The sequence below is a fragment of the Triticum aestivum genome, chromosome 5A, assembly GCF_018294505.1.
Source record: "Triticum aestivum cultivar Chinese Spring chromosome 5A, IWGSC CS RefSeq v2.1, whole genome shotgun sequence".
NCBI classification, from domain to species: Eukaryota; Viridiplantae; Streptophyta; class Magnoliopsida; order Poales; family Poaceae; genus Triticum; species Triticum aestivum.
Genome location: NC_057806.1, coordinates 379,289,179 through 379,301,789, shown reverse-complemented (window position 1 = coordinate 379,301,789; position 12,611 = coordinate 379,289,179). Strand labels below are relative to the sequence as shown.

Below are 12,611 nucleotides of genomic sequence, written 5' to 3'. Positions count from 1 at the left end.
ACCCTCGACCCTCTACTGGATCAAGAGCTCGAGGAACGTCATCGAGCTGAATGTGTGCTGAACACAGAGGTGTCGTACGTTCGGTACTTGGATCGGTTGGATCGTGAAGACGTTCGACTACATCAACCGCGTTAACCTAACGCTTCCGCTTTCGGTCTACGAGGGTACGTGGACACACTCTCCCCGTCTCGTTGTTATGCATCTTCTAGATACATCTTGCGTGATCGTAGGATTTTTTTTTGAAATTGCATGCTACGTTTCCCTACATATTACCCTCATCAAGGACATGTACGATAATGTTGTGACAAGTGTTCGAACAAATGATGGCAACATTGATGCTTTCCCGATTAAAATAGGATTGCACCAGGGGTCACCTTTGAGCCCTTATCCTTTTGCTTTGGTGATGGACGAGGACACAAGGGATGTACAAGGATATATCTCATGGTTTATTCTCTTTGCAGATGATGTGGTGCTAGTCGATGATAGCCGGTCGGGAGTCAATAGGAAGTTAGAGCTAGGGAGATAAATCTTAGAATCAAATGGTTTTAGAGTTAGTAGAACTAAAACGGAGTACATGAGGTGTGGTTCGGTACTACTAGGCACGAGGAGGAGGAGGAGTTTAGCCTTGATGGACATGTGGTGCTTCAAAAGGACACCTTTCGATGTTTGGGGTCAATGCTCAGAAGGATGGGGATATTGTTGAAGATGTGAACCATCGAATCTAATTCAAATGGATGAGGTGGCGCCAAACTTCTGGCATTCTGTGTGACAAGAAAGTGCTATAAAAGGTAAATACAAGTTATATATGACGACGATTCGACCCGTAGTGTTGTATGACGCTGAGTGTTGACTGACTAAAAGGTGAAACGTTCAACAGATAAGTGTGGTGGACATGCACATATTAAGATGGATGTGTGGCCACACGAGAAAGGACCGAGTCAGAAATGATGATATACTCCCTCTGTTTCTTTTTAGTTTGCATATAAAGTTTGTGCAAAGTCAAACTTTCATAAAGTTTGACCAACTACATAAGAAAAAATGTCAACATTCATAATATAAAATCAATATCTTAGATGCAGCATGAAATTAATTTTCATACTATATAACTTTTGTATTATAAATGTTGCTATTTTCTTAGATAAATTTGGCCCAACTTTATGTAGTTTGACTTTAAATAGATAAAAAGAAACAAGGAAGTACGGGATTATGAAATGGCAGCTGCTCCCATATACGAAGATATCCTTGTTCAATCATTTTTTTTTTACTAAAGTTAGCTTTGTTCATTGTCCAAAGAAGGCCAATTTAGTCGCCCATTCTCTAGCTAAAGATTGTGATGATCACCAGATGTGTGGGTTGAGGAACTTTCTAGCTTTATTTTGTCTTTATTAATCGATGATGTATCTCTGATTTAAGCAATAAAGTGAGCCATAAAGGCATTCCTAAAAAAAAGTACAAAATAGGGTTGGGATATCATTTTTTTTTATTTTGCGATGGAGTTGCGATATCATCGATTAGAGACAAGTTTGTCCAACATTATCTAGGATAGTTTGGACATATTCGCGTGGAGAAGCTCGAGTGCATAGCGAACTGCTAGAGCGTGCTGAGGAATGATGAGCTTTTTTCATGCTTGACATACATATTTTTGAAATACTAAATTTCCGTTAGACGTCACAGCTGTGGCAAATCTAGAACAAGAGAGGATAAAATTCATTCAAAATTGGGTAGTAAAACCATTGGCTGTGGTCGTTCTCGCACGGCGGCACGCGCCCCATAGCAGCAGTCAACAAAGGCTGTCGTCTCGGGTATCTGGACAGGCCTCAACTCTCAAGCGTTTGTCTGGGCCCACACCGCCGCCCACCACAACACTACCAGACGGTTTCATATACAGCACACTGTAGAGTAGATTCAAAATCATTTGAAAAGCAAAATTGCCCTCTCGACTTTTCCTCAAAAACAAGAGGACAAAGCAACCACTAATAATCCCCTCACCAACCCTCGTCTCCTCCTCTTTCCCAGTCCCGCAATCCACCCGGCGCGCCCCACCGTCGCCGGCGGCGCGGAGCACCGTCTTCTCCCCGGCATCCTCCAGGGCGGAGCGCTGGAGATCCGACTCCGCTCGGTTCCTTCTCGCGTCGGTAAGGAACGCTGTCCTGATTGTTCCTCGAGTTCGGATTTTTTTTTGTTTTTGTTCCGGAGCATCGTATCTCCTTCGCTGCACCCGGGGGCAATCCATCCGAATCCCCTCCTTCTTTTCCTTTAATTCTAGTACTTGTTTATTATCCCCGCTGCGAGTGTGCTGCTGCTTCAGAAATCCAGTCCACCCACTCCATGGTTTTGGTTAGGTTCGTACTGTGCAGGGCGCAGAATCGGGCCCTGCTAACCGCGTCAACAGGGTTTGGTGCCAAACATTGGTACGGCCGCCCCCCTAGAGGCTAGAGTCAAGCGGCAGTGGGCAAACAACCGCTCCACCGACGGACGATCTTTAAAGTGATATATAGTACGTACCAGCAATAGATAGCTAGCTGCTCTAGGCCGTACCCGTTCAATCTTTACTGCCAGTTGGCTTGGAAATTTCGACGTCGAGCCAACCGTTTCCAGTGTTTCAAGGGTCAAGTGGTCGAATCAGCCGAACGAGTTTTGTCTATTAGCTTCGAAGCTGGCCTGTTCAGGACTAAAGCAAGGGCCAAACATTATTTGTTCTGTGACTTGGGAGTTCTGGTTACACTGAGGCTTCCACAGTTCTGTTCAGCGATTGGCACTGTGTTTTCTCAGTTTCGGAGGTACATGCAGTGTGTTGATTTCTGGATCATTAAGAGCTTATAGTCAACAGTTTGTTTTGTTCATGCATGATTCTGTTTACTCCTTGGGTTTGTCAGCTTCAACTAGTTGGATTTTCACCCTAAATTCGTTTAGTTGTTTGGTCACAAGGAAGATTTCCATGTTGTTCCGGTTTATTTGACCGTTTAATATTTCAATCTTTGCAGTCTTTCATGTATAGTGATGCTGACGGTCAGATCTTTACAAATTATATTTACAGTCTTCTTTCACTGTTTTATGAATACTACATAGTAAACTTGCATTCTTAGATCTTTTCTCAAGTGATGGAAGAAATAAAGCAAAAATTTGCATTCATAGCAGAACACCGATGCTGGCTGTACCATTGTTGTTATGTCCAAACCTCTGTGATTGCATATGAATATTCAAGCTCTGCTTCTTCCATATGATAAGCATTTTAATACGTTGAGTAATTTCGAGCACCTAAATCAGAAACATTTATATTCCTAGAAGACTCGAACTGCAATATTAGCCCTACCAAGCCCTTCTTGTTTCTGCAATCCTTAATATGATCAGAGTAGCTTGTCTATACCAGGATTCAATTCTAGTCTATATTACAATATCCCTGTTTTCTCCATTGCTAGTTTGCGTTCATCCTTCCTATCATATTTTTATAGATCATGCAGGCCTTTCTATTCTTTTGTGATGTGAAGTCATATAGGGAACTATCAACTGTTTAGGAACCAGTTACATAAAGAGAATAATTGTGTGAAATAATGAATACACCAAGACAGGATTATGAGTAGAAATAATTTGTAACTTAGATATGGGCCAGTAAGTTGCTGCTGACATCTCTAAAAGAATTCCAAGCCATTTAGTTTCTATCAACTGAATGGCATCTTAAGTTTTGCATATTCTTTCACACAGTTGTAGACTTGTACTGGTACTTATTTGAGCTTAGCGATTTAAAAAATATTTCTGGTCTCCTGAGTTTAAGAAGAATCAAGAGTGAAATTTATATGTCAAACGCTATCACTGCTTGATGTTGGTTTCATCTGTTATCTGTGGGACATGATAATTTTTAGAGAATAGGCTTTCATCCTGTTTTATAAGCAACACGGCCGAAGGATACATGGTGTTGAGGCAACCCTCTTTCAAAGCAGATCAAAGAAGACCATGCTAAAGCACAGGAGCTGCATAGGCACAACAGGAAGCACCAAAAGGAGCCGACCACAAGCGAACCGACATCCCCTGGATAAAATCACTGGACCACGATGCAACGCTCTATCAAACTTGCTCCGGACGGAGGAGCGCGACTCTGCGAGCAAGCAGAAGGGACTGGGGCAACTGCCGACGTATTCACATGAAGAGACAGCACAACGTCACCAACTGCCACCATCATCTCGAACCGAAGATGCTCCAAGTCACCATCCATGCCTGCCGAAGAAGCCATCACACCACACCCAGAAGGGAATTGGGATCTCTGGTGGCATGCCAGGAGGGGTAATGTTGCGTTGCGCCGCCACCGAGCCTGACAAGATGGACATGGGTTGTCACTTGGGACTCTGAAAGGGGATGGAAGAACTGCGGTGAAGCCCCCAAGAGGGACGCAACACCCAAAGGCATAGCTTTCATCGGCGTACTGTGCCGTCCTTGTTAGGACCACCCACTGCCCACATGGACAAGGAAAGCAGCCAACACTGCTGTCACCAGGGAGCAGTCCGTGCAGCCCGCCTTCCAGGGCCGCCGCCCTGGTTTCTGGCCCTGCAAGAGGAGCGCACCAGGAGGGAACATCACTGCCACTGTCACCAAGAGCCACGCGGGCCAACCTTCGAGTTGCTCTCGAGAGGCTGGGGCTAGAGTTTGGGTCATCCTCGAGTTGCTCAAGAGAGAGCGATGCGAGGGCCAGTTTTCCACCATCCCACTTATCCTGGAACTTAATAATCATATTAGTTGCGCAGACTTTTTTTTGCGGGTGACTTGTTATGTTGTCAGCTCTCCAGATTCCTGGACTAGGATTAGCACTTTCTAATTATCACCTTAATTGGAGGTCGATGGATGTCCCAAGCCCCTATCAACATTCAACTCTTGTTTTGTTGACTTAACAAATGATTACAATGGGAGGGATGCAACCTTACTGTTTAGTTGGCAGCAACAGATTAGATGTCCTGGTATTTAATTACATTTCTGATTATTGTGAATTGTTACCCAAATCTCAGAGGTTTCAGGGTTTTGTTGACATTCCATAAGTTGGATATTAATTGTTTGTTAGTGATCATCAATATTAGTAGACTAACCGACCTTGTACTGATTTTTTTGGAACATGCTACTTTCCTGGAAATATTCATTATGGTATCCCTGCACGCCTCAGTGTAATGTGATGTTTTGCAAGTTGTAGCCAGCACTCCAAATTGATATAACTAAGTCCTAGATATATCATGTTGAATTGGTTATACTGGCCCTCTGAAGTGGTTCTATGTTAGGAACTTGACTTGGTCTTCATGCTTCCTAGGGTAGAACCTTTGGGTTGTGATGTTTACTATGAGAACAAACTTTTTATCTACTGTGGTTTGTAGTTATAGCCTGCATATTTTGCCCAGGTGATAAATTATGCTGATAATGGCTTTCTCATAATTATTTTATTACTTCAAATTTGATTGTGCGAGGATTTTCATGCTCGCTACAGTGGGCTCTTTGGGCTGTCATGTTTTTGATTTGACATTCCTTAATCACCGTGTTTATGCGTAAAATAGTATTACAGTATTACTAGTTTTATATGAGACGCTAATGTTTGATAATTGGAAACTATAGCCTATAAATATAATCATTTTCCAGTCAAGCTCGCAACTTATTTGGAATTGTAGGAGCACTATTTGCTATGATTAAACTAATGAAATAAAGGGATAGATAATTATATACAAAAGCCAGTCAAGCAGAGTAACACTGTCTTCATTTGTAATGCTACAACTGCAAGTATTTGTGCTCCTATTTTTGATATTAATTCTTTTTGATTTTTTATCTTCTATTTCATTATTCATAGCTGCATTACATCCAGTCTATCTTGTAATTATTGCAACTTTACTCACCAATTCTTGTCTTGCTCCCTTTGTCTTTGTTATTTATAGGACATAATGGCGGATATCCAGTTAGGATGTTACACTATAAAGTCCCATGGAGCCAAAGTGGCAAGACTCCACATGTATGACTGGATAATACTTCTCCTCCTTGCTGTCATAGATGGACTGTTGAATATAATTGAGCCTTTTCACCGCTTCATTGGGAAGGACATGATGACTGACTTGAGATATCCATTAAAGGGCAATACTGTGCCCTTTTGGGCTGTTCCGGTGTGTTCTTGTGCTGCTAATTTTGGACTTTTTTCTCACTACTTACATCATTTTGTGTGCCATTCAAAAGATAGTTCCAATTTTGTAACTCACCTGATTTGCAGCTCATTGGAATTGTCTTGCCATGTGTCATCTTTGGTGGAATTTACTTCAAGAAGAAGAATATCTATGATTTGCACCATGGCATACTGGGTATTTACATATTCTTGGGCTTATGAATATGTTTATAATGTATGTACAAGAAATAATTTGAAACACATATTTAGGTATTCTTTATTCGGTGCTCATAACTGCGGTGATTACTGATGCAATTAAGGATGGAGTTGGCCGACCACGTCCTGATTTCTTCTGGCGCTGTTTCCCAGATGGAAAGGATGTAAGATTACTACCCGAGAACTTCACCTTTTTCAGCCACAAGTCCATCTTTGTTGACCTGCCCACTGTTCAGTTGTTCTTATCATGTATGGAGTCTAAATTGACCAAAACTCATCGAATGACCCTGTTTTCAGCTTTATGATAATGTCACTACTGGTGTTCTGTGCCATGGAGAGAAGAGTGTCATCAAAGAAGGTCACAAAAGCTTCCCAAGTGGACACTCATCATGTAAGTGATGACCTGAATACTTAAGTAATACCTAATGTTTCCTTTGGTAATATTGGTGTCAAGCATTTGTTGGTCAGCTATGCCTGAGCATTCTTTCTTTAAAACTCCATTACATACTTGAGCCCGTTTTTTACACCCTTGTGATAATCCTTTTGACACAGTCCGTGATGGCTACCTGTTGTTTTGTGGTTGGTTGGGCTGCTTGTGGTGGCTGGCTTAGTGGCAGTCATGGAATCAGGGGAGCTCGGACAGGTGGCTAGGCCACAATTGGGCCACAGGTGGCTAGGCCACAATTGGGCACGAGACAGCCTGGTGCACTGGCCACTTTGGTGTGATTTGCAGTGAACCAGGAAGTGGCAGGCATGAAAGTGCGGCGTGCCACCTTCCAGTTTAGATGCTTGGTTGCTGCTTGGTGTAGGAGCAGCTGTGTGATTAGTTTGATTAGACAATGCACATCAGTCATGTGTTTGATTAGAGACCCCACAAAATTGGCCTAGTCTTAGCCTTGTCTCAAGGTTGTAGTTGAAACATGCCCTGTGGTGAAATACAAGTCCAGTCAGAAGCATTTCTAAGTAAAAGCAAAAAGTTTTTAGGCCAATTCAATATCTGAGGTCGGGTACGTCAAGGCGCAGTCTTTCATTAGGCACATCTAGCATCTATGGCAGTGCTGTTACAATTCTGTCAAATAGGTCATGGTTTGATCATCTAATAACTGTGTTCTCTTTCACCTTGTGTTAATCTATTCCAGGGTCTTTTGCCGGCCTAGGCTTCCTTACGTGGTACTTGACTGGGAAAATCGCAGTTTTTGACCGTAAAGGTCATATTGCAAAGCTTTGTATTATTGTTCTGCCTCTACTTACTGCTGCACTTGTTGCTGTTTCTCGAGTGGATGACTACTGGCATCACTGGCAAGATGTGGTTGCAGGAGCTGTTTTAGGTTTGCCATTTTCGTAGTTCTGTAAATTCACATAGGTGACCTTCTATATTTTTTCTAAAAATGCCTATAATTATTTTCTTCTCCTGCTGTTCCCTGTTCCCTTTGCAGGTCTCACAGTGGCTTCATTTTGCTACCTGCAATTTTTCCCATACCCTTATGATGCAGATGGTGCCTCCTTTTACCTGTTTTATTACTTATCGATTTTTGTGTTCCTCCATGTTTTTCAGTGATAACAGTAACAATTTGCATTGCAGGACTGTGGCCTCACGCATACACCCTCCAGCTAGCCGAGGCGCGCAACAGCGGCATTGCAAACTCCTTCAGTGTGCGACCACCCACGGAGACTGAAGAAGGGGAAGGTCAGGGCGGGATCGCCCTAAGAGACACGAGTCCTATTCTCGACACCATGGAGTCTGGCAGGAGATACGGAAACTAGGAGGACCGGATCAGACGACTACCCAAAGTACCATGATCGTCCTGACCTTCTTCATGGGCTTGTTTCCGATGCACATGGCAGGGGAGAGCAGCTGTTTTCTCATGCACAGTTTGGTGTATTGTAGAGCTGTCGTTTCGTCAACCTCTGTATGGGTTTTCAGTGTTTAATAGAGGTTTGGTTTGTGTTAACTGGATAGTTAGCCTCGTAAGGATCAGCTGTACATTACCTAGTGGAGTGCTTCGTCGTCCACGCCGGTGAACATGTTGCATTATTTCTTGCTCTCTCTGCCCCCTGAGCCCCTGAGGATGGTTGTTGATCTTCTTGCTCTTGAGCAAGCAGTATGTATACATGGTTGACTACTTGACTTGTTACGCGAAGTGTGAAGTTTGGTTGTCTGCACGGTGATGAAGCCAGAAGCAAAGACTTGCTGGCTGCTAAGCTGGTCGGACCGGGACTGGAATGGATAACCCATTGCAAAGCTGTAGTCGGGTAAAGTTCCATTGCATGTTGTTGTTAAGAAGTAGGGCCTGGAACCACATTCAGTTCACATGGATGACATTATATTCAACTCGAGTGTGTGCCTTGGTGTTCTTTTTATATATTTTTTTTGGCAAAAGAGCACTTTTTTTTCAGTCCAAGTCGCCAAGCCAAGCGCTTGGGAGTTTCGTGCTCTGAGTGACGAGAGAATGCGATGCTGCCTTCGTATTATCTTGCATTAATCTTTGATTTTGGCATCCAATATATAGCGACTGGACTGGAGAGAGCAATTATCATACATTCCATACGGGGAGGGCATATACATGGGGAACACATCTGGCAAGCTCTCCTGCCTTGGCGATTTACGGCTCAGCTGCTGTGGCGAGAAGCCATCTCGCCCTTCTCCGGTGCCGGAGGCGGCGCAGGCGCCGGCGCCGGCTGACAGCTATCCACCACCACCACCACCAGCGCCGGCTGCTCTTGTCCCTCCTCCTCATGCTTCTCCAGCTCCAGGTTATGCCAACGTACACGACCAGGGCAAGTAGCTACTGGAATATGCACAGATCGCGTCGCGGCGGAATACACGACTCTGTGTCTTTTGTTGTTTGTGTGGCAAAGCAACAGCATGCTTTTCTGGTGTAGCGGTGAAGTTGTTTATATTGCTTGTTTGTAATGTACTCCGATCAGTTCATCAGGTAGTGCCCGTACAGTTGATAAATAACTGCAAGTGTCATCCGCAACAATTACAAATATGACATATTTGGCTTGAATGCGTTCGTGTTTTTTATTTTATTTTGGCTTGTTAGATAATATTGGTAATCTTGTTCTAGAGCTCTATGCAGGAGGTCATCTGTATGGTAGGGTACATATTTTGTATTGAACTAGCAAAAGGGCCTATGCGTTGCAACGGGAGAATTTCTTTTCATAATCTTCAATGGCCATGATCACATTTTGCTGCATCACCGAGATACGCTATCACTCTCAATTTCGTGAAATCATGAATGTTTTTAAACTTGTGCACATTTTTGAAATCGTGAACATTTTTCAAATTCATGAACCCTTTAACAAATTTTCAAACATTTTCTAAAATCAAGAACATCTTTTGAATTTATGAACATTTTACACTATTTGCAAATTTTTTTAAAAAAATCTGAACATTTTATAAACTATTTTCTTGAATCGGCAAATGTTTCTAGAATCGACGAACATTTTTATGGAAATTGGTGGAACAATTTTTAAAATTCACGAATCTTTTTTTTTGATTTAACGAACATTTTTTGAAATGGATGATCATTTTTTGAATCCACTAACATTTTATTAATGAATAAACTATTTTGTAAGTCACGAACAATTTTTGAGAAGCACATTTATGAATAAATAAACTATTTTGTAAGTCAACTCGAGATTACATAGTTCATCCACATAATCTATGAGTGACTCGCTGATCAAACTGGTTGAATCAAACCTACAAAACCGTTATTGGTTCTGTTGCTTAGACTTAGTTGTACAACACTTTGTCATAGAAAAATCACATGCCCGAATATAGTTGTGTTAGAATGAAGTGGTGTAAACTCAAAGGGAGGCAACTCATGCCCTTAAGGAGAGGGTTATTAAGGAGTGCCCTTGGGAGGAAGGGGGTGATGCAAACAATATATGGATTAATATGGGAAGGAAGGTGACTTCAAAGGAGTTTAGGGTGACCAAGGGAAGTAGAAGCGGAGCTAAAGATACATGTTGGTGGAAAGATGATGTCCATAAGACTATTAAGGAGAAGAAAGAATGTTTCACATGCCTACACCTAGACGAGAGTGTAGACAACATAGAAAAGTACAAGGTGGAAAGAAGATCGCGAAGCGAGTTGCGTGTGAAGCAAGGGGTCAGGTGCATGATGACCTCTACCAAAATTTAGACACGAAGGAAGACGGTTGACTAGCACATAATCAGGCAGTTTTGGTACATGGGCAGCTGGTGGTTCCTGGATCTACCTCAAAGCATGTGCTAATACTCGACATAGCGGAGGCGGTTTTGAAAGCCACCTCTAATTTCTTACCGCCATAAGCGGTTTCACACACAGAATTTTCTCCACCTTCTGTCACACTGATGGAGCTAAATCCGGCAGATCTCGAGGTAGGAATTCTAAGCTAGGCGCCTTGGAACGACAGTAACTGGTACAGATGATTTTTCCTAGATTCAGACTCTTTGAGGGGATAATACTCTATGTCCTGCTTGTGTTTGTAGGTGTATTATAGAGCTATCATTTCATCAATCAATCTCTGTATGGGTATTCAGTGTCTATTAGAGGTTTGGTTTGTGTTAAATGGATAATTAGCCTCGTAACGATCGGCTGTACATTACCTAGTGGAGTGCTTTGTTGTCCACGGTGAGTGATGACATGGTGCATTATTTCTTGGTGTCTCTGCCCTGGTTGATGGTTGTTTTTTGCCCTTCAGCAACTAGTATGTATACATTGCGAATACATGGTTGATTTGTTATCCAAAGTGTTAGGTTTGGTTGCTCATAGAGTGAAGCCAGATGCGAAGACCAACAGTGTCGATGGTACCTGTGGCTGATGATGTTGAGGTGGTCGGTATGCTGGTGCATGATCAGGAGCCTAGCCAACCGCTCGCCTTTGTGGAGGAGGTTCCGATGTTGCGGTCACCCAGTCACACGTGACCGCTGGGCAGGTTTCTGTGCATGACAAGGTCGATGAGATTCTCACAACTTGCTCAAATGTTTGGACGCAGACTAGCCCTGGATCTGGCAAGACGATTGTGGAGGAGGCTCTCAGGAGCAAAGAAAAGAAGAGTGACGCCACAGGAAAGGCGCCCGGAGCTGCTTGATGGATGGTCATCGGTCTCTTGGGTTGTCCTTATGGCATGACTTGTCTTCATGGATATGGTGGTGCCCCTGGTCTTTGGCCGAGTTATTCTTATTGTGTCTGTCTTTGTGATGTCGTAGTGTGTGGGTTTGTGGTCGTTATGTGTTGGATAGGTAGCTGAGTTGCTCATGTCTTATGGTGTTGCATTCTCTGTGAAGAGTCCGCAAACGTTTTTTTCTTCCGATTTTTTATTAGTTAATTGGGCAATTTTCTTCTATTTAATTAATCAATGAGGTAAATATTTTGCCTCCGTTTTAAACATAAAATAAAATAAGGTGGTGGGACCAGGATTCGAATGGGTAAAACCCATCGTAAAATTGTACTGGGGGAAAGTTCCATTGCATGTTACTAAATAACTCTAAGAAGTATTCCCCATTCTAAATTACTTGTTTATATTTATCTATAAACGAATGTATCTAGACATATTTTTCGTGTTACTGAAAAAAGCTTTCGCCCGCTATATAAATAAAGCAATGCGACTGAACATATACAAGGTGATGAGAAAACCCTCTTATAAAGCTGATCAAAAGACCCACAGCTACAAACAAAAGAGTGACCACGCCCTCATGAGAGAAAGATAGGAATCCCATTGACCACTCTTTACCTTAGCCGAGGGAGCCACAAGAATGGATCCGAGCTTGCCCGCCGATGTCGGAACCGCAACCGGAAGGTACCTGAGCTCCCCAACGACACCCCCAAAAGAGTGACGACGCACGTCGTCACCCGCCGCGATCAAAAGGCGATGATGGGTTTTCACCCTGAGACCAAGGTACCCCGATCCCAAATCAGGCCACCAAGAGAGACCACCAACATATGATCAGGGAGATGCCACTGCCTGTTAGATTCCGTATTGTAGGATTAGACTTTCCTTACATATCCTGTAATTGTAACAGCTCCTTGATATATATAAACAGACCGGCCGCACCCTTATGTGCGTGCGATTCCTCAACCCCTCAAACCTGAACGTATTACATGGTATCAGCTTAGGTTACGTACGATGACTTCCGCTGCTCCTTCGACCGCCACCGCCGGCTATTCTACTGCAGCCACCACACCTTCGGTCGCTGCCTCTGCTGGCGGGCTTCTTCCTCCCAGCCTCGCCGCTCTCCTGGCCGGCACAAACGGACTGCACAACTCCCTTGTCGTCAGCACCATGGC

At 43.2% G+C, this 12,611-nt stretch overlaps 1 protein-coding gene across 2 annotated transcripts; it reads left to right on the top strand.

Moving 5' to 3' along the window:
* The first annotated feature begins 1,840 nt into the window (after positions 1 to 1,840).
* Positions 1,841 to 8,469, top strand: LOC123103475 (lipid phosphate phosphatase 2). 2 transcript variants are annotated; one of them, XM_044525075.1, is made up of 8 exons: positions 1,841 to 2,135; positions 5,901 to 6,122; positions 6,227 to 6,314; positions 6,389 to 6,498; positions 6,632 to 6,725; positions 7,474 to 7,662; positions 7,771 to 7,830; positions 7,917 to 8,469. In XM_044525075.1, exons 2-8 carry the CDS (start codon positions 5,907 to 5,909, stop codon positions 8,096 to 8,098), a joined length of 939 nt encoding a protein of 312 aa, XP_044381010.1. In that variant the 5' UTR covers positions 1,841 to 2,135; positions 5,901 to 5,906; the 3' UTR covers positions 8,099 to 8,469. The 2 variants fall into 2 exon arrangements, with proteins under 2 accessions (XP_044381010.1, XP_044381011.1); XM_044525076.1 differs by lacking the exon at positions 1,841 to 2,135 and adding an exon at positions 2,568 to 2,780.
* Positions 8,470 to 12,611: the final 4,142 nt, after the last annotated feature.

Bases quoted from the DNA above. Each gene is read 5' to 3' on its own strand.
- LOC123103475 (XM_044525075.1), top strand. From the start codon at position 5,907: ATGGCGGATATCCAGTTAGGATGTTACACTATAAAGTCCCATGGAGCC. The intron at 6,499-6,631 runs GTAAGATTACTA...CCCTGTTTTCAG, and splicing joins GTTTCCCAGATGGAAAGGAT to CTTTATGATAATGTCACTAC. The intron at 7,831-7,916 runs GTGCCTCCTTTT...TTTGCATTGCAG, and splicing joins ATACCCTTATGATGCAGATG to GACTGTGGCCTCACGCATAC.